The sequence below is a fragment of the Carex rostrata genome, chromosome 7, assembly GCF_964058835.1.
Source record: "Carex rostrata chromosome 7, lpCarRost1.2, whole genome shotgun sequence".
In the NCBI taxonomy this organism is placed as follows: domain Eukaryota; kingdom Viridiplantae; phylum Streptophyta; class Magnoliopsida; order Poales; family Cyperaceae; genus Carex; species Carex rostrata.
In genome coordinates this window covers 10475944-10496561 of record NC_135924.1, presented here as the reverse complement: position 1 = coordinate 10496561, position 20618 = coordinate 10475944, and the positions used below count along the sequence as shown (strand labels likewise).

Genomic DNA, 20618 nt, shown 5'->3' with positions numbered 1-20618 from the left:
TAAATCTAGATTAGAGATATGCGGTTTCCGCGGCGTGCTTATCCGGTGGAACCGCAGAATGGCTGAGCTGAGTCAGCGAAAGGCTGGATTGCTTGGCTTTTAGAGAGTTGGCCTCCTCTCCAGTTTCCCATTTAATTGGAGAACATTGGGACATCTTGAACGTCCATTTCAAATCTGATGGTTTCCATGGTACACCTGTCCATAATGTCCCGATCTGTGCTGAAATTTCCTCCTTAGATCGGACCGTTCGATTTTAAATTGCGGTCATGATCAAGCCCCCATTGGTTCCGTAACTAATGGAGAGGATACAAACCAGCTGCTTTGCCGACGGATAAGATTTATTTCTCTCGTTTCCTTCCAGTGGACTTGCATTGCTGGTTTTGTTTTGATTTGCTTTTGTTTTCTACTGGTTCATATCTCCAACAGAAAGGGACCTCATGTTTTTGTCTTCTACTGTTTTTTTTTTCTATAGAGTGTTTTAAAATATAATTTTATTCATGTATATAGAAGGTCCACTGTATACTGTACATGTGATCGCATATAGTATATGTGAATTTGTATGTGAAAATATATATATAGTTTTACTATGCTTTGTTAAATAAATATTGATAAAATAAAATTAATTTATATCTAAATACTTGTTTAGTCTAATAATTTGTACTCTTTATCATATTATAAATATTATAGATTCTAATTTTTTGCACTGCAAAATAATTCTTAGACTTTTGTCAAGTCTGCATAGACCATGTATGTGCCTGTATAATCAAAACCGCATGAACTTGACTACAAAAGATTTTGTATACGGAAAACCACTGCATAAGCATATTTATGCGGCAATTTTTTACCAGTCCCCATTTTCAAAAGAGTAAAATTTTTATTTAGAATTTTAAATGTTATGGTAAAATATTATTTATGATTTTTCAAATTCATGTGTTCGGCAATTTTTGACCAAACGCGTAATTCAATATATTAAAGAAAATTCTTAAAAAATTATAACTGAAATAATCATAATCACAGAAAATCCAACCTGTTAGAAGAAATACAGGAGGCAATTATTTTAATTTTATAAAAGATAAGGTATCGATTCATTACGGATAAGATGGGGCCTGTCAGAGAAAATGTGGCGGCGTTCCCACAACTAGGCAGGGACAGTTTCCCGCCTTTTTATTTCTTTTTTAAAGCAGGGTGGTTCTTCATTTATATATATATATATATAGAGTACGGCTAACGCGCTTCCTCTAGCATATGGGCCGAAATGCTTCTGGTGAAAAGTTGAAATTTCAAAATCCAAAAAGTCGATCTGAACCGTTCATCTTATTCTCCATATTAATATCTGCTTGGAGACCAAATTTTACATTTTTCTGAAATTTTTTACTATTTATTAAGCCATTTTGAAAATCGCTGATCCAACGGTAGCTTCTGATTTTTACTGTTTGGTAAGCCACCGTTGGATCAGTGATTTTAAAAATGGCTTAATAAATAGTAAAAAATTTCAGAAAAATGTAAAATTTGGTCTCCAAGCAGATATTAATATGGAGAAGAAGATGAACGGTTCAGATCGACTTTTTGGATTTTGAAATTTCAACTTTTCACCAGAAGCATTTCGGCCCATATGCTAGAGGAAGCGCGTTAGCCGTACTCTATATATATATATATATATGAGGAGGGTTCAAATGCCTCCATGTTTTTGTGCCTCCATCATGTCTCCATCTCTCTCTATTATTTTCAAAGTTCAAACAGTCGATCCGAACCGCTCAACCTAACCTCCATACTAAAATATGTTTGGAGACCAAATTTTATATTTTTAGAAATTTTTTTACTATTTTTTTAGATAAGTAAAAAAATACTGTTTTTAGATGGTTCAGATTTACTGATTTTGTACCTATCTAAGAAAATAGTAAAAAAAATTCCTAAAAATATAAAATTTGGTCTCCAAACATATTTTAGTATGGAGGTTAGGTTGAGCGGTTCGGATCGACTGTTTGAACTTTGAAAATCATGGAAAGAGATGGAGGCATGATGGAGGCACAAAAACATGGAGGCATTTGAACCCTCCTCTATATATATATATATATATATAGCAGCATGGTTCTTCCAAGTCTACGCTGTTGCCATCACTTTTAGTATGTCAACTCAAAAAAAAAAAAAAAAAAAAATAGTATGTCGTTATTTAATAATTTAATCTGGCTAGAAAAGAAAAAAAAAGAAAGCTAAATTGCATATCTAATCTCTAATGGCTCATGATATTAATACTATAAAACTTTATATTAACACAACAGTATCTAAATATTTTAATATATAAATAAATTTATTCTTTATTAACTATTTTCTTAAAGATTGTATCTCTCTCATTCATTATTATAAAATGAGTAGAACTAGGGTGTTCTTAAGCTCACCAAAGTGTTTGGTGAGCTTGACTCCAAAACCCGTCAAATCGGTTTCAAATGACGAATCCAAACCGTTGGAACCCGTCTATTTTACGTGTGATGCGTCTACATGTGAAATTTTTGAACTTTCGAATTAGTTTAGTATAAAGTCAATTGGTCAAAATTAGAAGGTTAATAAATTAATTTTAGTACATTCATTTTTTGAACATGTTTTGACCGCTTGACTTTATACTAAACTAATTCGAAAGTTCAAAAATTTCACATGTAGACGCATCACACGTAAAATAAGCGGGTTCCAACGGTTCGGATTCGTCATTTGAAACCGATTTGACCGATTTTGGAGTCAAGCTCACCAAACACTTTGGTGAGCTTAAGAACACCCTAGTTCTACTCTTATAAAATCTCTAATGGCTCATGATAATAACGCTATTTGGACTGTTTTTATTTATAAATAAAAGCTGTTATTAAAAAAACAATTATTTTGTTGTAGGGGGAGGGATATATTATATATGTAATAAACAGTGAAATTTTTTTGGACTTTGTAATATTTTTGAGATTGGTGTTACAAATAAAAATAGAATTATTGTTTCTTTTTATTTCTCCTCTATTAATAAGATAAACAGATCAAGAAAGTGTATTAAAAAAACACATAGTCATTAAATAGTTACTAATTAAGAGAGCAAAAGAAATAATTACATACCGAGGGCAATTTTATTCATCAGATAAAAAAAATTTAAATATGTTATGTCAGTAACAAATTTTATAGTGTTAATATCAGCACTCTTTTTCTAATGTGAACATCCATTTATAATACTTAAAAAGTTAAAATCATATTTGATGGTTCACTATCTGTGAGCATCCAAATTTGGTTCATGGCATCTTGATAATTAAATTGAAAATTAGAGATCAGAATATCTACAAGTTAGGAAAGTCAAATAATCAAGAAAAATAAATGTGGTATTTTGATGAACATGGAATCCTGGATGGTTTTTCCCAGGAAGCAAAGGCTAACCAAATAAGCACTCTTCTAAAACAGTTGACCGTTGAGCTATCCAATCTCATATGGGATTCTTTAGCATCTAGAATTTTCTAGATTTATGGCGTTTTAGAATTTTCAGTTAGGTTACTCAAACACCGAGATTCACGTATATATTGTCAGAACTTGCTAAACCGCAACTTAAATTTAAATTTAAATTTAAATTTAAGTAGATATATATATATGACATATATCCTAAGCACATGTAATTTAGGTTATAAAATTTGCTGATTGGGCATATATATTGTCAAATAATTATTTTTTGAGGAGAGTTCAAATGCACCCAAATTTTTGTGCACCCAAATGCACCCTATATTTCAAATCCTTTTTCTCCGTTTTCAAAGTGCGAATAGTCAATCCGAACCGTTAGATGCGATCTATATATTAAGATGTCCTTGGAGACCAAATTTTACATTTTTTGGAATGTTTTTACTATTTATTAAGCCCCTTTGAAAATCGCTGATCCAATGGTCCAGAAAATATAAAATCAGCGATTTTCAAAGTGGCTTAATAAATAGTAAAAAAATTTCAAAAAATGTAAAATTTGGTCTCCAAGGACATCTTAATATATAGATCGCATCTAACGGTTCGGATTGACTATTCGCACTTTGAAAATGGAGAAAAAGGATTTGAAATATAGGGTGCATTTGGGTGCACAAAAATTTGGGTGCATTTGAACCCTCCTCTTATTTTTTTTATGAGCAAAATTCAAATGCCTCACACTTTTTATGTTTTATGGTATCTCATATCTTATATCTCCATCTTCAAAATTCGAATTGTCAATTTGAACTGTTCAACTTGATATTTATATTAAAATATTCTTCAATATCAAATTTTATATTTTTTTTCTATATTATTTATTTTTTAAGATACATACAAAATCATTGTTCTTTTAGTAGTGATTTTGTACTTATTTATCAAATAGTAAAAAAATTCAAAAAATATAAATTTTGGTTTCAAGTATATTTTAATATGGATATCAAGTTGAGAGGTTTGAATCGATAATTCAAACTTTGTAAACGTAGATATAATATATGAGACATGAGACATAAAAGGCATGAGATATCTGAACTCTCTTCTTTCACAGATGCTTGTTTGCAATTAACAAGTCATCTTAATAACTCTGCTAAAGTTTTTTCAACAAGCGCGAAGAACAATATTACATACATATACAGTAAAATGAGGAAATTCTCATATCTCTAATTCTATATACAGCCAGTACCCAGTCCCAGTAGCTCCATTTCTACTGGTACAGTGTTGGCATTTTCAACTGTATTATAACAGATTTTTTTGTTGCACGATGACGACCTGATCTGACACATTTCGGGTCTATTGATCCCACAATTTGCTTTCTCTACCAGCACTGATCTGTCTCCCAAGTGCGAGGCGATCTACTATAAACCGACCTCCTATGCGGGGCCCCTTGACATCTACCAGATGTCGCCACCATCATGCCCCGGTCATAATCAGCCCTCTTTTCGGGATCCAACAGAGTAGCATAAGCGGCATGAACCCGGATGAATTCATTTACCGACTCGGCCTTCTGATCATCCCCAACAATGTCAGGGTGACACTCACGCACAAGCCGTCGATACGCCGCCTTGATTTCGTGACTCGTGGCGCCGTACTTGATCCCTAGCACATCATATAAGGTGGAAGAAAGTGTATGTGGCAGCCTTGATGTGGTGGCAATGCAGGTCACGGTGTGACGGGTTTTGGATCTGATTTGTGACCGAAATCCGTTGATGGAGTTCGGGTTTGAGAAGGCAGGAGAGGAGATCATATGGAATTTGAGTTTGATTGTTGGTTTGTTATTCTGGAACTGAGGTGGAAAAAGGGAATTAATTAATTAAATAGAGGCACTTAGGTAGGATGGATAAACTAGGGGCTTATCCATGAAACAGAGAGCTGAGTCAGATTAGAGATGGATTTCACATGTTTGTTTTTTTTCATAAGGTTTACTGTTATGGGATGTTAGTGATGCAAAGTGGGTCCCATATGCTAGATCTGGACCTCAGGCACAATAAAAGATTCGTGTCAGAAACTGTCGTGTCATTAATTCAGACTATGCTGTTAGCCGACAGGTGAACTAATTTAGTGAAGGGAAATTAATACTGTGATTCTTGTATTTTGATTCCTCTTTCCCCGAATTTTGTATTTATATTAATATAAAATTCAGATCTACGGAAACAGATATAGTATCTCGTTTTTGACTAATATAGTAATATTGTCAGATCACGATCCATCTTTTTTTTTCTCTTTTGTTTGTTTGTAAAACGGTTTAAAACTAGTCTAAATTTAACAAAAAAAAGATGGATCGTGGGCATTGCCTTAGATTCATAAAATATGGATCGTGATTCGTCCTGACAATCTTACTATATTGGTTAAAAATGAAGTACTCTATCTGTTTTCGTACATCTGAATTTTATAATTACTATGAATAAAAAATCCCCCCCCCCTCTTCCATTCCTCCGGTGGTTTTAAATGGAGAGCCTGTTTTTTGTCTGATTCTGCCGATTCCAAGAATCTACGTAGAATGGAAACTCTTCCTCGAGTGAACATAACGTCTCCGTTTTTTCTTAAATGTTGACTTACATGTTGGTTGAAAGCCTACTAAGAAGGATGCTATAAAATATAAAATAATGCCTTATAAAAAAAATATTTTAAGTACACCAATTAAAACTTTTAGAACCGTCAATTTTGTCATCAAATATTAAAATATCTCCATTTTTCCATCAAAGCTAAATATTCTAACTTTATCTCATTTACTTCATTTAGTCTATTGGTAGTCCTTTATTAATCATTAAAATTATAATTTTTATCCTTCTATTAAATTAAAAATATCTACTTTTATTCCAATTGGATTGTACTAATAAGGCATTAATCGAATTTATTATCAAGTGAAAAGATATTGCAACAGAAATCAAAACTAAAAATGTTTTATAATAGTGCAGAATTTTATCAATGTAAAACAATTTGGATAATTTAGTGTAAATTTGAATAAAAATGGCGTATCTATAAAATAGAAGGGTAAATTGGGGATTACAAGCTTTACTCAAAGGATAGTAATAGTCTAAATAAAGAAAAAGGGGAGAAAGGTTGTTTTTAGTTTTGATGAAAAAATATCAAGATTCTAAATAGTGCGCTATGGTGTTTTCAGACTATAAAAGTTATGACGTTCTCGACGCTATATGAGCATAGCGTTGTTTTTTTAGTTGTTTCGCTATGCCGCGATAAACACTATTTAAATATTTGAAAAATATAATATTTTGATAGAGAAATTGAAAATTTATCAGTTTTTGATAGATGGGCCATTGACCTTGTAAAAAAAAAAAAAAAGAGTTGGCTGGAGTCATACAGATAAAAGAAGGTTTAAGAGAATTCATACGGCCTCGGGTACTTATTATTAGACTCTAAATCCGATCCTTCTGTTATATATTCGCATGAATTTTGAAAGACTTCCATACTTTCAGATTTTAGCTAGATTGGTCCGAATCTTTTGTTATATATTAACACAAATTTTAAAAGGACTCCATAATTTCAGATTTGAACTAGATTGATCTAAATTTTGATCAGATGGTTTGAATTTAAACTCATACAGTGAGATAGTGCAGAGGATCCGGACTCGGTCAAAGAAAAATCTAGATTCTGATAACTCAAGTTTTGAGTTTGTATCCGGATTATCCGATCAGAATTCAGACCATTCTGGTACGAAATAAAATGCGATGTCCCTTTAATATCCGTGCCAAATTAAATCAGACGGTCCGGATCTAAACTCAAAAGTTTAGTTACCTTAGGTGATATGAATTCGTTTAAGAAAGGATGTGAAAAGAGAGGCTTGGTGATGATAAGGCATGAATGAAGATTGAAGCAGAGGCTTGGACAGCAGAAATAAATCTGGTGAAATTTTAAAGAATCGCAGGAAGTCTGCAGTTTCAGATCTCGCCATTCATTTTTAAAATGTACGAATCTCAAGAGCATTTATTTTACTTACACGAATCTCAAAGAAAATGAAAGGGTGGATGTCCATTCGGAGGGTTCCTGCAATTCTTTGGAATCTCAGCGGATTTATTTCCCTGTACTGCTGGAGTATATCCCGACTTGGAATCTTTTGAGTTAATGCATCTCGATCATCCGATCTGCTTTACAATTCGTGCGGGCTAGATCTGTACTATTATTAAAGGGTCTGGGTTAAAATCAGACGACCGACATGCAATAACTCAAAAGATTCCTTTCTGAGTTAATGCACAGGATACGTGTTGGTATATCACTGGGACCACTAATTTACTCGTTTTTGGTCTTTTCTAAAAAACGGAAAGGAGCAATTAATAGTCCGGATAAGGTTGGGACCACTAGCGTACAGAGTGGGAGTGTGGGACCAGAGTTACCTATCAATTTTCTCTCTGCAATATGATTTTTCATTTTTGAGCAAATTTGTTGGGAGCCCAGAGCAGCCATTCCGGATATGTATTAATGTGAGATAATTCCAATTTTCAGTCTATTTAAAGCTGGCCTAATTTTTTTTTTCTGCCTATTAAAAATATAGGGAATTAGTTATTATTATACTTCGATATTTTTAAAGAATACTTTTTGAACGGTCCGGATTTTCCACAGATCAAATTTAAGTACGAGATATCTCAGATAATGCGAATTCCAGAGGAGCTAGGGCTGCGTATATAGTATATACCTAGAAGCTAATTTATGTTGTTTAATTGGTTCAGATTCAAAATGAATATTCAAGTTTTCATGTAGTCTGTGTCTGTTAGTGTATTTATATTTCATAAATTTCCATATTTATTTTTATTTTTGTGTGGTATGTATTTTAAACGGATTGTTTCTATAAATCTATTAGAATTGAACATTCACATTTAGAAGTTATATTTTCCAAAACAATTTTCATGATATACCTTTTGCTCTCTCATTTTATTTTTGTTTTATGGATGAAATTTTTTTTCAAGATATGTTGAGAAGAGAGAACATATATGCTTTCTCTTCAATTTGAACACTTAAATCTTCTTTTTTAATTCAAATGTTCAGTGATGAAGGAATAGCTGAGTTAGTGAAAAAGTTGTTTTGTTATTTTACATTTGAATTAAAACTTTAAAAGTAGGATGTTTCGAACAATTAATACTAACAGTTCAGCTTTAGTCACTATTCTCTATCTTTACAATTTGTTGGATTAGTGCTATTTTTAAATTCTGAATTAGCTCGCTATTCTAGCTAATCTCACTTCCCATTCAAACATATCTATTGTTTGAACCGATCATATTTTTTTTTAATAATAAAAGATATTATGTGAAAATACAAATTTGGACATAAAAAGAAATATATTTATGTATGACAACAATTATTGTAGGATGGATAACAAATTAAAGAAAGTGACAAAAAAAAAATACTTGTGGGACCAAGACTGTTGCATTGGATAAACTTCAGTTGTGCTTGTATGCTTACTAGATCCTATCCTAATCAATATTTTTCTTTATAACTGGCTTGTGGGGAATTCTGGCCGTGCAAGTAATTAAAGTAAAATTCTTCTGTTCTTAGCCATAACAAAGAAAATGACTGGTATTAGTAGAATTCTATCCAGAGCAATAATTGAGGTTAAAATTTTAACAGATTAGTTTTGGATCACACAGCGCGGAAACTGTAGAATCAAAACAGCGCTTCCCATGGTTTATGCGCTGCATGAAGCTAAAACTACTCTGTTAAAATATTTACTCCAATAATTGCTAAGGTGATCCTTTATCTTTACGTACGGTAAAAGTAACGCAAACTTGTGCTGTGTCCATTAGGGGTGAAAATGGAGCGGATATGGAGCGAATAGTGATAAAAAATTATATCCATATTTAAAAAAAAAATTCGGATATTGATACAGATCGAATATTAGATAGATACAAATACAGATCGAATTGAATATTTATTAAAATGATATAAAAAAATATTATTAAAAATATCAAAGCTCGTGATATTTATTTAATTATAATGGTGAATAATATAATTTTTTTCATAATATATATTAAATTATATGGTATATATCTACTATCCGGATACGGATAATTAAAATGTCATACTATATCAGTATCTATATCCACACGAATATTTGAATATTAAATATTTACATCTAGGTTTTCGAATACGAATCGGATATTATCCGTACCGTTTTCACCCTTACACCTTGTTTGGATGGAGAGTAGAGGGAGGGAGGGAATGGAAAGGAACAAAAACTTTCCGTTGAATCGTGTTTGGTTGATAAAATTATGTCGGAGGTGAAGGGTACAAGAGGTGAAAGGTTTAACCTTGTATCATGATAATTAATAGAATCGGTTTCCCTCCCAAATTGGGGTGTAACGGATGGAAAAAAAATTTATTACAAATATTTTTAGAAAAAATGACACAAATGTCCAACCCTATATCTTACATATATAATTTTCATACAAGATTTTTTCCTCAAACCTACAACAGTCACCGAATTTCTCATTAACCTCCTAAATTTTAATCAACCAAACAAGAAATAAGATAGAAAGAAAAGTTAAATTTATTTTCTCTCATTAATCATCCAAACACGAAGAGATTAAATATGTTAATCTTCCTTTCTATTCCATTCCATTCCCTTCTATTCTTTACCTCCCATTCCTTCCTCTACTCTCCATCCAAACAAGGTGTTAGTGTCAATTCATTATCTGATTTAATTACTTCAACTGAACTCAATTAGTTAGTATTTAAACGAAAAGATAGACTATCAGATCATGTATCGACTAATTAAAAAAATTATTATTAATATTTTTTGTTTTGAAGTGTCATGGTCAGAACGCAACTTAAAACGATATTTTTTGTTAGATGTATCTGCAGTTTCAAATTACGGACACTCAATTTTTTATTTTGTTTTATTTTTAGCATAAATTTGTTAGATGTATTCAAAGGGCGTCATATTAAGTCATACTTTGCCTGAGTATGACATGAAAACTATAGATGGTGTATATTATGTTGATCATAGAGAAAAAATAAGGTCGCCCTAAATTTTACAATGAAAGAAAAATGTTCAGAAATTTGAACGCATGCTTTATAGTTCTAACTTTAAAAATGTTCAAGGCATTAATTGCTTTATAATTTTCTATCTTTAAAAATACCAATAGTATTTCAAATTTTTATTTATACCGTCTTAAATAAAAAAAACATAAACCAAATAACCACAATTTATGAGAAATTCTATTTTTTTATCACATTTCTTTGAAATTCTATTTTTTTTATCACATTTCCTTTTATTTTTCTTTTTCTTTTTACTCAATTAAATGAAATTATCGGTGAAAGACGCATGTACGCTCCAGTATATTGAATGAAATATATAGAGAGAGACGAGTTTTTTATTCTATCTATTTAAAAGATGTGTTCTTAATTTTGTCCACAGTTTTAGTTTAACTTATTTAAAAATGGTATAAATAAAAATTTCAGAGAAATATACATCATAGTTGCTTTTAACTTTACAAAAAGTTTTAACATGTTTTAATCTAGGGGTGGCAAAAAATATTGTAGTTTCGTGATTCAGTTTGAGTTCGATTTGTGTTTAGTTCGATTCAAAACAAATAAAATCCATTTTGGTTCGAATCTTATTCAAATCAAACTCAAACTGGGTATAATTCGTTCGAAATTGATTCGCGAACTATTTAGATTCGAATTTCCAATAATACAACTAATAAATTCAACCATTAATTTTAATAATGTAGGAACCACACTTATATCACAGCTCAAAATTATTAATGTAATGATAACTTATAATAGGAAAACGTTTCAGCAGCATAACAAATTAACAACGAAATAAGTTTCATTTTACTAGGTCCATGTTGTGATTTTAATCAATCCAGTAGCGTAAAAGGTAAGGAAATATTGAACTAACTCATAATCCATTAGTGTGAATTCGTGAAAGTTAAAAGGAAATCGTATGAATTTTGTCCCGCGAGACCTATCGGTATAACTAGGGGCTAGGGCTGTCAAAAAAATGTATAGTTCATAATTCGATTCGAAAAATGTGTAGTTCGCAATTAATTCGATTTGAAATTAGTTCGATTCGAAACAAATCAAACCCAATTTAGTTCGAATCTTATTCAAACTCAAACTCAAACTAGGATAAGCTGGATTCGGTTTGATTGGTTGCCACCCCTATTTTAATTCCTCTCGCTGAAAAATATAAATACGAGAATGATTAATTAAACGAATGCCTCAGATGTGGTACAGAATAATATATATTTTTTTATATATTTTTAGTTTAAATCGATTGGATCAAGTGCAACGGAATGCCTCGGATCTAGTACAGAAGATTTATTAATTTTTTTTTTCTAAATTTTTAGTTTAAATTGGTTGGATCAGGTGCGGATAGAATCATTCTGATCAGAGAAAATTGTTTATTAATAGAAAATATTATAAAATAATAAATAAAGATAAAGAGTAATTTTGATTTATTATGCATAAAAGGACTAGTTAAAAATTTCCCGATCTATTTTTTTTGTCCGATTGTCTTTGATTATCTGTAAATCGGACAAATTTTAAACCTTAAAAAAATTATCTTCAAATTTTTCGTCTTACTTGTCACACAGAATTCAAACAGACTTATTAAAAAAAAAAATTTAGATCAGTATAATTGTAATCAATCTAAAGTTTGAATTGAAAAAAAAAAAAATTAAATCTGATCCTATGCATAAAAAATCTAAAATATTCTTTCTCATTCACTATATTATTTTATAAAAAAATTTATTAAATAAAAAATACTCCTGACCAGAGAAATTAATTGGTCTAATCCATCTAAAAATAATAAAAACATATCAACAATCAAATTCAAATCTGATATGACCCGTTGACTGTTGGCATCCTTATCACAGGATAATATTAAGAATGTAAGGTTGCATTTTAGCAAGGATCTGAGCCGTCCATTTGTACGGACTTCGCTCGACTTCAATTTAGATATCCTGATCATATCAAAAGGAAAAAAAATAAAAAAAATAAATAAGAATTTCGTTACAGATGGATGGCTAATTTCCGTGCTAATAAAAGTTGCGTATCAAGAGAGGATAGGCACTGTATTGAGTGTTGGAGATGGATCTGGGATTTCTCTCTCTGTACGAAAATAATTGGAGATTTTTTTCTCGTTATTTTTTGGATTATAACGGTTTGTATCATGTTAGAACGAGTTAAAATTGTTTTAACTTCCAGCTATATTGAACACTTCAGCCTGACACAAAGTTCTAAATAGTACACTATGGTAGCGTTATATGAGTATAGCATTGTTTTTTTTAGCCATTCCGCTATAGCGTGATAAACGCTATTTAAACTTTTGATTTGACAATATCAAATTGTCTATCTAAAATGAAATAATTATGCTGGAACCGACTGTATAGTTTGATACCGGAGAGCGAGCTTTACAATTCAGAAATAAAATAAATAAATAATGATGATTGTGATTTTATGATGAGCTTAACAGCTCTTTGGTAGGCTTAATTTTGAAATATATTTGATTTGCATCAAATGATAAATTCGAACAATTGAAACTGGTCTATTTCACGAGTGATGAGTTTACATGCAATTTTTTTTTTCGAATTAACTAATATAAAATCAAGTGGTAAAAATAAGGTAAAATATTAGTTAGTTTTGATACATTTATTTTTCATTATTTTTTTATTACGTGATTTTATATTAAATTAATTTGAAAAGTTATAAAAAATTTATATAAATATATCACTCTTGAAGTAGATCAATTTCAACAATTTAGATTACTCATTTAAAATCAATTTGTGATAATTTTGATATTAAGCTTATTAAGAATTTGATGTGTTCGAGAACATCTTAATTCTATTTAATAATTTGAAAAATAGATTGCGTTTTTATAACAGTCCATCCAAATTCAGGCTTCTATGAGCCTCTATTCTGGACATGGCAGCGTTGATAGTTGAGCCTTATAAACGATCGGTCAATGAATTTAAGCAACGACCGTGAATAATAGCTAAAGGCCCAAATTGAGCCCATAGTCTATATGTTACAAGTCCAATGGGGTCTCTTTTGGGCCATGTTGCCGTGCAAATTTTGTAGGAAAAAGGTACAATTTAATTTAACATTCGCATTGTTAGTACAAGTTTGATGAGAATAACGTGCATTACGTTTGGATGCACTAGAGAATAGCTAGAATAACTACTATTGAGAATAGTAGGTTAAGAATAGTTAGAATAGCGCTAACTCAAAGCTATTCGGAATATTGTTTGGATTGAACATTTAGAATAGCGAGAACAACGATTGAACATTTGAGAGAGTAGTTTGCTATTCCATGTTTTTGTAGGAATAGCGAGAATAGCGAGAACAGCGCTATTCTCGCTGTTCCTGAGTATGTTTGGATGGATCGGAATAGCACTGTTCTCGCTATTCTCACTATTCTTGCTACATCCAAACATAATAGAATAAGAAAACAAGTACCTAGAAGCAGGGGCGGACCTAGAGTGTTATGGGGCAACTAGCTGTCTTTATTTGGATTTTGAATTTTAGTGAAGATCAGGATGTTTCGATCGAATTTGTTCTCCTGGAAACTTTTTTGACCTCTTTGGATATTTGAATTGTAATTCGGTTTAAATTTAGAGTTAAAATTAAAATATTGTTTTTGAATTATGATTTATAATTAAAATTATAGGTTAAAGAATCAAAAAATTACAAATCATAATATTGAAAAGTATAAGTTAAAATAATATTTTTTATCAATTACTTAATTAGTTAATAGATTTAAATTCAATTAGCTATTTATTTAAATCCGGTTGAATATTTTTCTATCCTCCTCTCCACAAAATTCAAACATCTTTGCATCTCCGAACGATCATTCAAGCCAAAGGTACGATAGGTTCATCCTTTTATGGTGAGTAAGAGAGAGAACAGTGAAAATAGCAAAGCACTGTGCACTAAGAGTTGTGATATACAAAAAGGTAACAAATCCGTTCTATTCCGATATTTACATTTTATAACAAAACATACAGCGGCTTAATTCATATACACATACGAGCATCGGCTTTAAATTCATATACAAAACAAATTATAAGAATAGAAAATAACCAACTATACTCTTGAGAAATAATACCTATGCTCAAGCTCAAGCATCGTCTAAGAAAAACCACTAGCATACATATCCAGACCGTCCATCATATCCAAAATCCTAGCTTTCTCACCCTCCCAATCAACATCTGCACCAAGTTCTCTAACCGGTGAACTGCCGCAACTCCTACTCGCAAACAAACCCCTGGAGTTTCTCGTTTGGGTACCTCTATCAGAATCAAAGCTTCTACTTCTAACAAGTGTAATGCCTTTTGAACTTAATTTTTCCAACATTTCTCTCTCATCCTCCGATATTTGTGGCGAAGAAGAGACTTGTTTGGCTTGCGACGGAGAATTGTTTAAGGCTGAAACCTGTTTTGTAGATTTCATCCCGTAACCCCTGTTTTTCACTTGGACCACTAAATGGTGGAGCCGAACAACCAGGTCAAGTAAGTATTCATCAGTTGTAGCTTTGTTTGCATGGTAAAGTGTTTGAATTCGAGTAATGCTCGACTGTTGGTTCTGCTTTTTGTTCACCTCGGTTCTGTTATGCAACAAATGAGATTATTAAAAACAAAGTGGAAATTGATGAAGGGTACTTCCTTTATTGGATGGCCATAAAGTGGAGTTCAATAATTAAAAATTAAACAGGAAGAGGAATAGCATAAGACTAACCCAAGATTGGCCCACTCTCCGACCCATCCGAATCCTTGATGCGCTCTGTTCAAAATTCAAATTAATAGGAGAGACAAAAAAAATAAAGATTTAGATGATTCCTACAATATATTTGGTTCGGTATTCTAATTTAAACAGAATGAATTACTTGTGTCAACCCACAAAAACCATACCTAACTGTATTCTCTGCTATCGGCATGATCCAGCTAAGAGTCTTCTGCATTTCATTTTTAATTTTAGCAACTGTATACTGCAAAAGAAAAAGAAAAAATATGAAGTGATTCAAGTAATAATTTCGAATGAAATTGACCCAAAAAAATGTTTAGTTTGGATTACTGACAGTGACACATTACCTCATCTTGGTCATGCATAGCATGGAGCCTAGAACGAAGTGATAATTTGACAGCTTCCGGCAAAGCATGGTATAAGTTATCTCTTGCACTTGGAGGTAAAGAGAGGGGCCGACAGACCTGTATTAGATTTCACAGTTAGAAATCAGTAATAGAGTACCCAGCAGAGTGTAAAGAGGGAGAAGGATTCGAACACTTACTATGTTATCAATTTGGTTAATGATGTTAGCATAATGTAATGCAAGGCCGCACTCACCTAACCTTTTACCCTGACCTTGCTCATATCCATTACTATTACCTGAAAAATGAAAATTTTCATATTAAAACATCTGTGCTACTTGCATAATAAGCAAATATTAGGAGTTAGAGTACACACCAGCAGCATGACCAAATGCATCTCTGATCTGCCTATTTAGAAACACTACAATGTCAACAAGTTTCTCCACGACCTGCAAAAGAATAAATAAAAATCTTTAATCTTTTCGTTAAGAAAAAGGTAAAAATATAAAATAGTAGTAATAAATAAGAATAAGAAGAAGAAGAAGGTACCTCTTCCAATGTTCGTGCCCACAAGGATTTCTTCTGCAAGCTCTTGACAAGCTTCCTTTGGCGCTTGAGCTCACTAAGTAATATCATAAGACTCTCTGTCAAAAAAAGAACAAAATATTAGTGTAAAAACTTTGTTAAAGACGACAAATCTTCTTCTTCTCTTTGTTCTAGAGTTTGTGTTTATTTGGGTTTCTTTTCAATGAAAATTAAATTCACCATGTGCTATTTCCTATTTGTGTTTTCTTCTTCAACCATAGTAATGTAGACTACCAACTCGATAGTCAAAAGAACACATTGACTTGTCACATCTTAAGAAATTGAATGGCGGGTTGAAGTTAGAATTTTGACCAAATCAATCTTAAAGTCAAAGATATAATGGAGAAGCCCATAAATTCCAAAGAAAGAACAAAAAGAAGTAATTTTCAGTTTTACCCTTCCTAGCACCACGCAAGGCCTTTTCTTCATGAAATTTCCTGTGGTAGTCCTGCTCAAATCTATCCAGTGCATGCAACTCATGGTACAACTCCTACAAATATAAACTCCTCATACAATAATAATAGGACCATATAACACACAAAATGACTTATTTAGTTTAATATTAAGGCGTACTCACAGAAGTATTGTGTGCCAGATCAATCAATTGATGGACAGATGCATCCAACTCGCTTTTTGACTGATCCTGAGCGGCAAAATCAGAATCCAATCTGCTTATTTAAAAACAGTCTATTCAACATATGTACGACTTCATAAATCAGCTCATGTATGAATTTTGAAAAAACACGACATACTTTTGGAAATAACGTCCTAAGTTGTGCCAGACAGGATCTTTGCATAGGTCGCCAAATCTGATAACTTCCCTTGAGAAATGAGCTAGCTCATCCCTATAGAAATTAAAAAAATTCAGTTAAAATATTTAAATTTATGTTATCCTCACAACCTGGACTGCAACAGTGACAACTCAAATACAAACTTTATGATTGTGTTTTGTTTAATAGGGTTTAACAATGAGACTTAAACTTTTTTTGACTTGAAATGATATCTTTAAACACGTGCAAAAGGCCTGAATTATGCAATAATATTGTAAAAGAAAAACAATTGACTCTATCCTTATTTTTTTTGTTTGGAGAGAGAAATTATAAAAGAAAAACAGTATTCTATTTCTGTTTCGAGACAGATCCCTGCACTAAATTAGTGTAAAATCTTCTTTCTATTTAAATGAAACTGTTAACAATTGCCAGAGAACAGTTTCCCCGATACAATGTCACATAAACTGCAGTTTCCTTTACTTGTACCAAGAGACCCCATTAAACCGGAACTCCTTCCCTGTGCCTATTTCCAATAGAAAACATGCTCGGTTTTTCTCATTGGCCTATTTAATCTGTTTATTTGTCTTATTCACTAACAAAAAAAAAAAAAAAAAAAAAAAAAAAAAAAAAACCCACCTCTTATCAGCAGCTGCTATGCAAAGCAACTCTTTTTCATCTGAAGAGACGAGCAACCTCACTCCATCAGACTTCAAAACATCCTCTTTCAAGATCCCGATACTCTCGTCAGAGAAAGATTTCCATAGAGTTGATGCTTTGGCAATCGTGTTAGCAACCTCAAATGCAAGAATCTCTATCTTATTGCCGCGATGCACAACTCCCGTAATGAACCCACTACCAGTGTTTAAACTCGACATGCTACTCCCAAGTGTATCTAATACTTCGACGGCTTTCTCCAAGCCAGCTATGCTGGCTCTGCCAATACTTGTTTCTGATAACTGAAAAAATAAATAATAAAAGAGTTTTAATTAAAGTCATGCTTTCTAGTCATGTATATATTTTTGTTAGGAAATTATGTAATATATGGAATTGACTGTTCCATACAGGAACTTAACATCGGGAGTGAAGACAATAAAAAAAAAATTACTATAACTGATTGGAATCCTTTTTTTTTTATTATACAGTACTAATTCAGCATCTACTATGAACTTGTTTGTTATAATTGTTGGATCAAAATTCCCAAATGAATTAAGACATCAGCTCAGTAAATCATTTGTGGAGTATTTCCTTATTTGAAATACAAACAAGCACAGAATCAACATGTTTACTACATGAGTAAAAATAATCGGTTTTCATTTCTCAAACTTTGCTTTAAATTATTTCAGTTATTTGTAATAACGATATATTTCTTCCTTTGATAGTTTCTCCTTATTTATTAAAGCAACTAACCGTGGTAAAAAATTGAAACAAAACAAATTCTTCTCGGGAATAGGGGACCCGCATCTAAACTCACCCTTTGGCCAAAAAAAGAAAGATACAAAAAATCTAGCTTAAAAAAATTTAAGAAAAACTACAAGAATACTAAACTCTATCTAACTATCAAGAAACTAAAAACGATAAAAAATTCAAAAAGATAAGTATGCTTACTTTTCCAGCGCTAGCTTTCCCCGACAAAATCGCAAGTTCGCCAGAGTCGTAGGCACGGTAGCCGCTCCTCCTCTTGTGAGAGAATTCCACCTCCGGTCCATTGCGTGCGGCCCGGGCCGCGCCTCTTTTGTCTCGCCCCTTGGAACAGACGCATCCCATTCGCAAAGCTCGTTGAATAATACCCCTAATCGCCAGCGTAAAAAAAGAAAAGGGAGAAGGAATTCCCCGAATTGATTTACAATTTACTTTGATTTGCTCTTAGCTCTCTGCTTTAGTAGCAGTTCTTCTCAGTTTTAACTTTTGAAACGCGTATTAGAATAGGAGGCTTGAGCTAAATGCCTTTCTCTCTTTTTCTTCCCAGCGTTCTGACCCCGTGCGCTCTCGACTATTGACTCTTACCTTTATCGTTTCTCTCCCGTTTAAAGAAATACTGGAGAGGGCGGTGCAACTGTTTGGGCCCAAATTAAAGTCCGCCGATGAATGCGGTCATTATTGAGGTCTCATGACGTACTAGCAAAATTAATTGTACATTTGTACATGGTTATGGTTAGGGCTGGCAAAAAAATTCGAGGTTCGTGATTCGATTTGGGTTTGATTCGGGTTTGATTCGAGTTTAATTCGATTCGAAATGGGTTCGAATTGAAACGAACCTAACCAGGTTCGGTTCGGAATTAATTCAAACCAAATCCAAATCTAGCCTAGTTCGATCGAAATGGGTTCGATCATTTTTATGGTTCGAATCTCATAATAAAATCGGCCGTCCATTTACCTGATGAAATTAAAATCCAAGATAGAGAGTCATAATTTAACTTAGCCGACATTCCCTCGCTCTCAAATCTCAATAATCTAGTTCTCTCTCCACATCTCCCTAACTCACTCTCCCTCTAGCTCTAAAATCTAGCTAACGCTCTCGGCGACTGGCTGTCTCTCCGGCTGTCACTCCTCTCTCCGGCCTAGATGATTGTTTCTCCTCTCTCGTAGTTCATACCAGGAAAGCCGTCTCTGATGTATTTTTGCATGAACAATTTTTCAACTTAAAAACACTCATTTCATAGTTCATACCGGTAAAATGAAGCCATGTGAATTGTCCCGCGAGAAAAAATTAATGTATAAACTACCGGTATAACTAGGACTGCTAAAAAATAATTTAGTTTGTGATTCGATTCGGGTTCGATTAGAAAAATGTGTAGTTCGCAATTAATTCGATTCGAAATGGGTTCGGTTCGAAACGAATCAAACCAGGTTCGGTTCGAAATTAATTCAAACCAAACTCAAACCTAAGGTAAGTTCGGTTCGGTTCGGTTCGTTGCCACCCCTAGTTATGGTAGGACATTTTTAAATGCAATGATATAAATTGAAAAATAAGTTATATAACTATTTAATATTTACAAGATATTCTTTTATTTGAATTTCGAACATGTGACATACTACACAGATAACATTGTCTTTGTTATTAGATCAAAAATTAATGCTCAATATTTCAAAAGTATTATAACTCCATATTTAAATTGTGTAGGATATAATATTTGTATATATATTCACGAATATTAATAAATTCTTAATATTTCAAAAGTATTGTAACTCCATATTTAAATTGTGTAGGATATAATATTTGTATATGTATTCACGAATATTAATAAATTTTCAATATTTCAAAAGTATTGTAACTCGATATTTAAATTGTGTAGGATATAATATTTGTATATATATTCACGAATATTAATAAGTTATATTTTAATCATTATAATCTTAAGTAATGTCTTCTTAAAAATTATCCATCTGAGCAACGAATATTATACAGAGTTCTCACTTCTCACTAGTGCAAATAATAAAATATACAGTGGATTTAACCTCTTGAACCAACCAGCCATAAGCCGGGTAAACTTGGGCTCCGGTTCAGCCAGAAAATGGAGAGGAGGTCGCCAGGATCCAGTGATTTTTGGCGCGCAGCGGGTTTCGGATTCTCCGCGAGTGTGAACCAGCCTCCTCTATAGGGGTCTGGTACATCTTGCGAATTTACGAATATACCCCTGCATCTGGTCCTGGTCCACGGCGGTGATTGAAAGCGACCGTAATCTAACCAGAGCACGGCACCAACCTGACGGATAGAGCAACACTAGCCGTTGGATGGGATAAGGTACCGTAGGCCCCACCG

General features: G+C 32.5%; 2 protein-coding genes across 2 annotated transcripts; both read right to left on the bottom strand.

Moving 5' to 3' along the window:
* Positions 1-4777: 4777 nt before the first annotated feature.
* On the bottom strand, positions 4778-5206 carry LOC144557130 (chaperone protein dnaJ 11, chloroplastic-like). Its single transcript, XM_078305659.1, has one exon. It carries the CDS (start codon positions 5204-5206, stop codon positions 4778-4780), a length of 429 nt encoding a protein of 142 aa, XP_078161785.1.
* A 9092-nt stretch (positions 5207-14298) lies between these two features.
* LOC144556462 (protein PSK SIMULATOR 2-like) lies at positions 14299-18823 on the bottom strand. Its single transcript, XM_078304814.1, has 12 exons — positions 18464-18823; positions 17495-17814; positions 16841-16933; positions 16666-16756; positions 16485-16578; positions 16053-16147; positions 15880-15952; positions 15704-15801; positions 15507-15623; positions 15327-15403; positions 15154-15198; positions 14299-15022 (listed from the first exon to the last, which is right to left on the bottom strand). The coding sequence occupies exons 1-12, from the start codon at positions 18620-18622 to the stop codon at positions 14548-14550; spliced, it is 1737 nt and encodes a 578-aa protein (XP_078160940.1). The 5' UTR covers positions 18623-18823; the 3' UTR covers positions 14299-14547.
* Positions 18824-20618: the final 1795 nt, after the last annotated feature.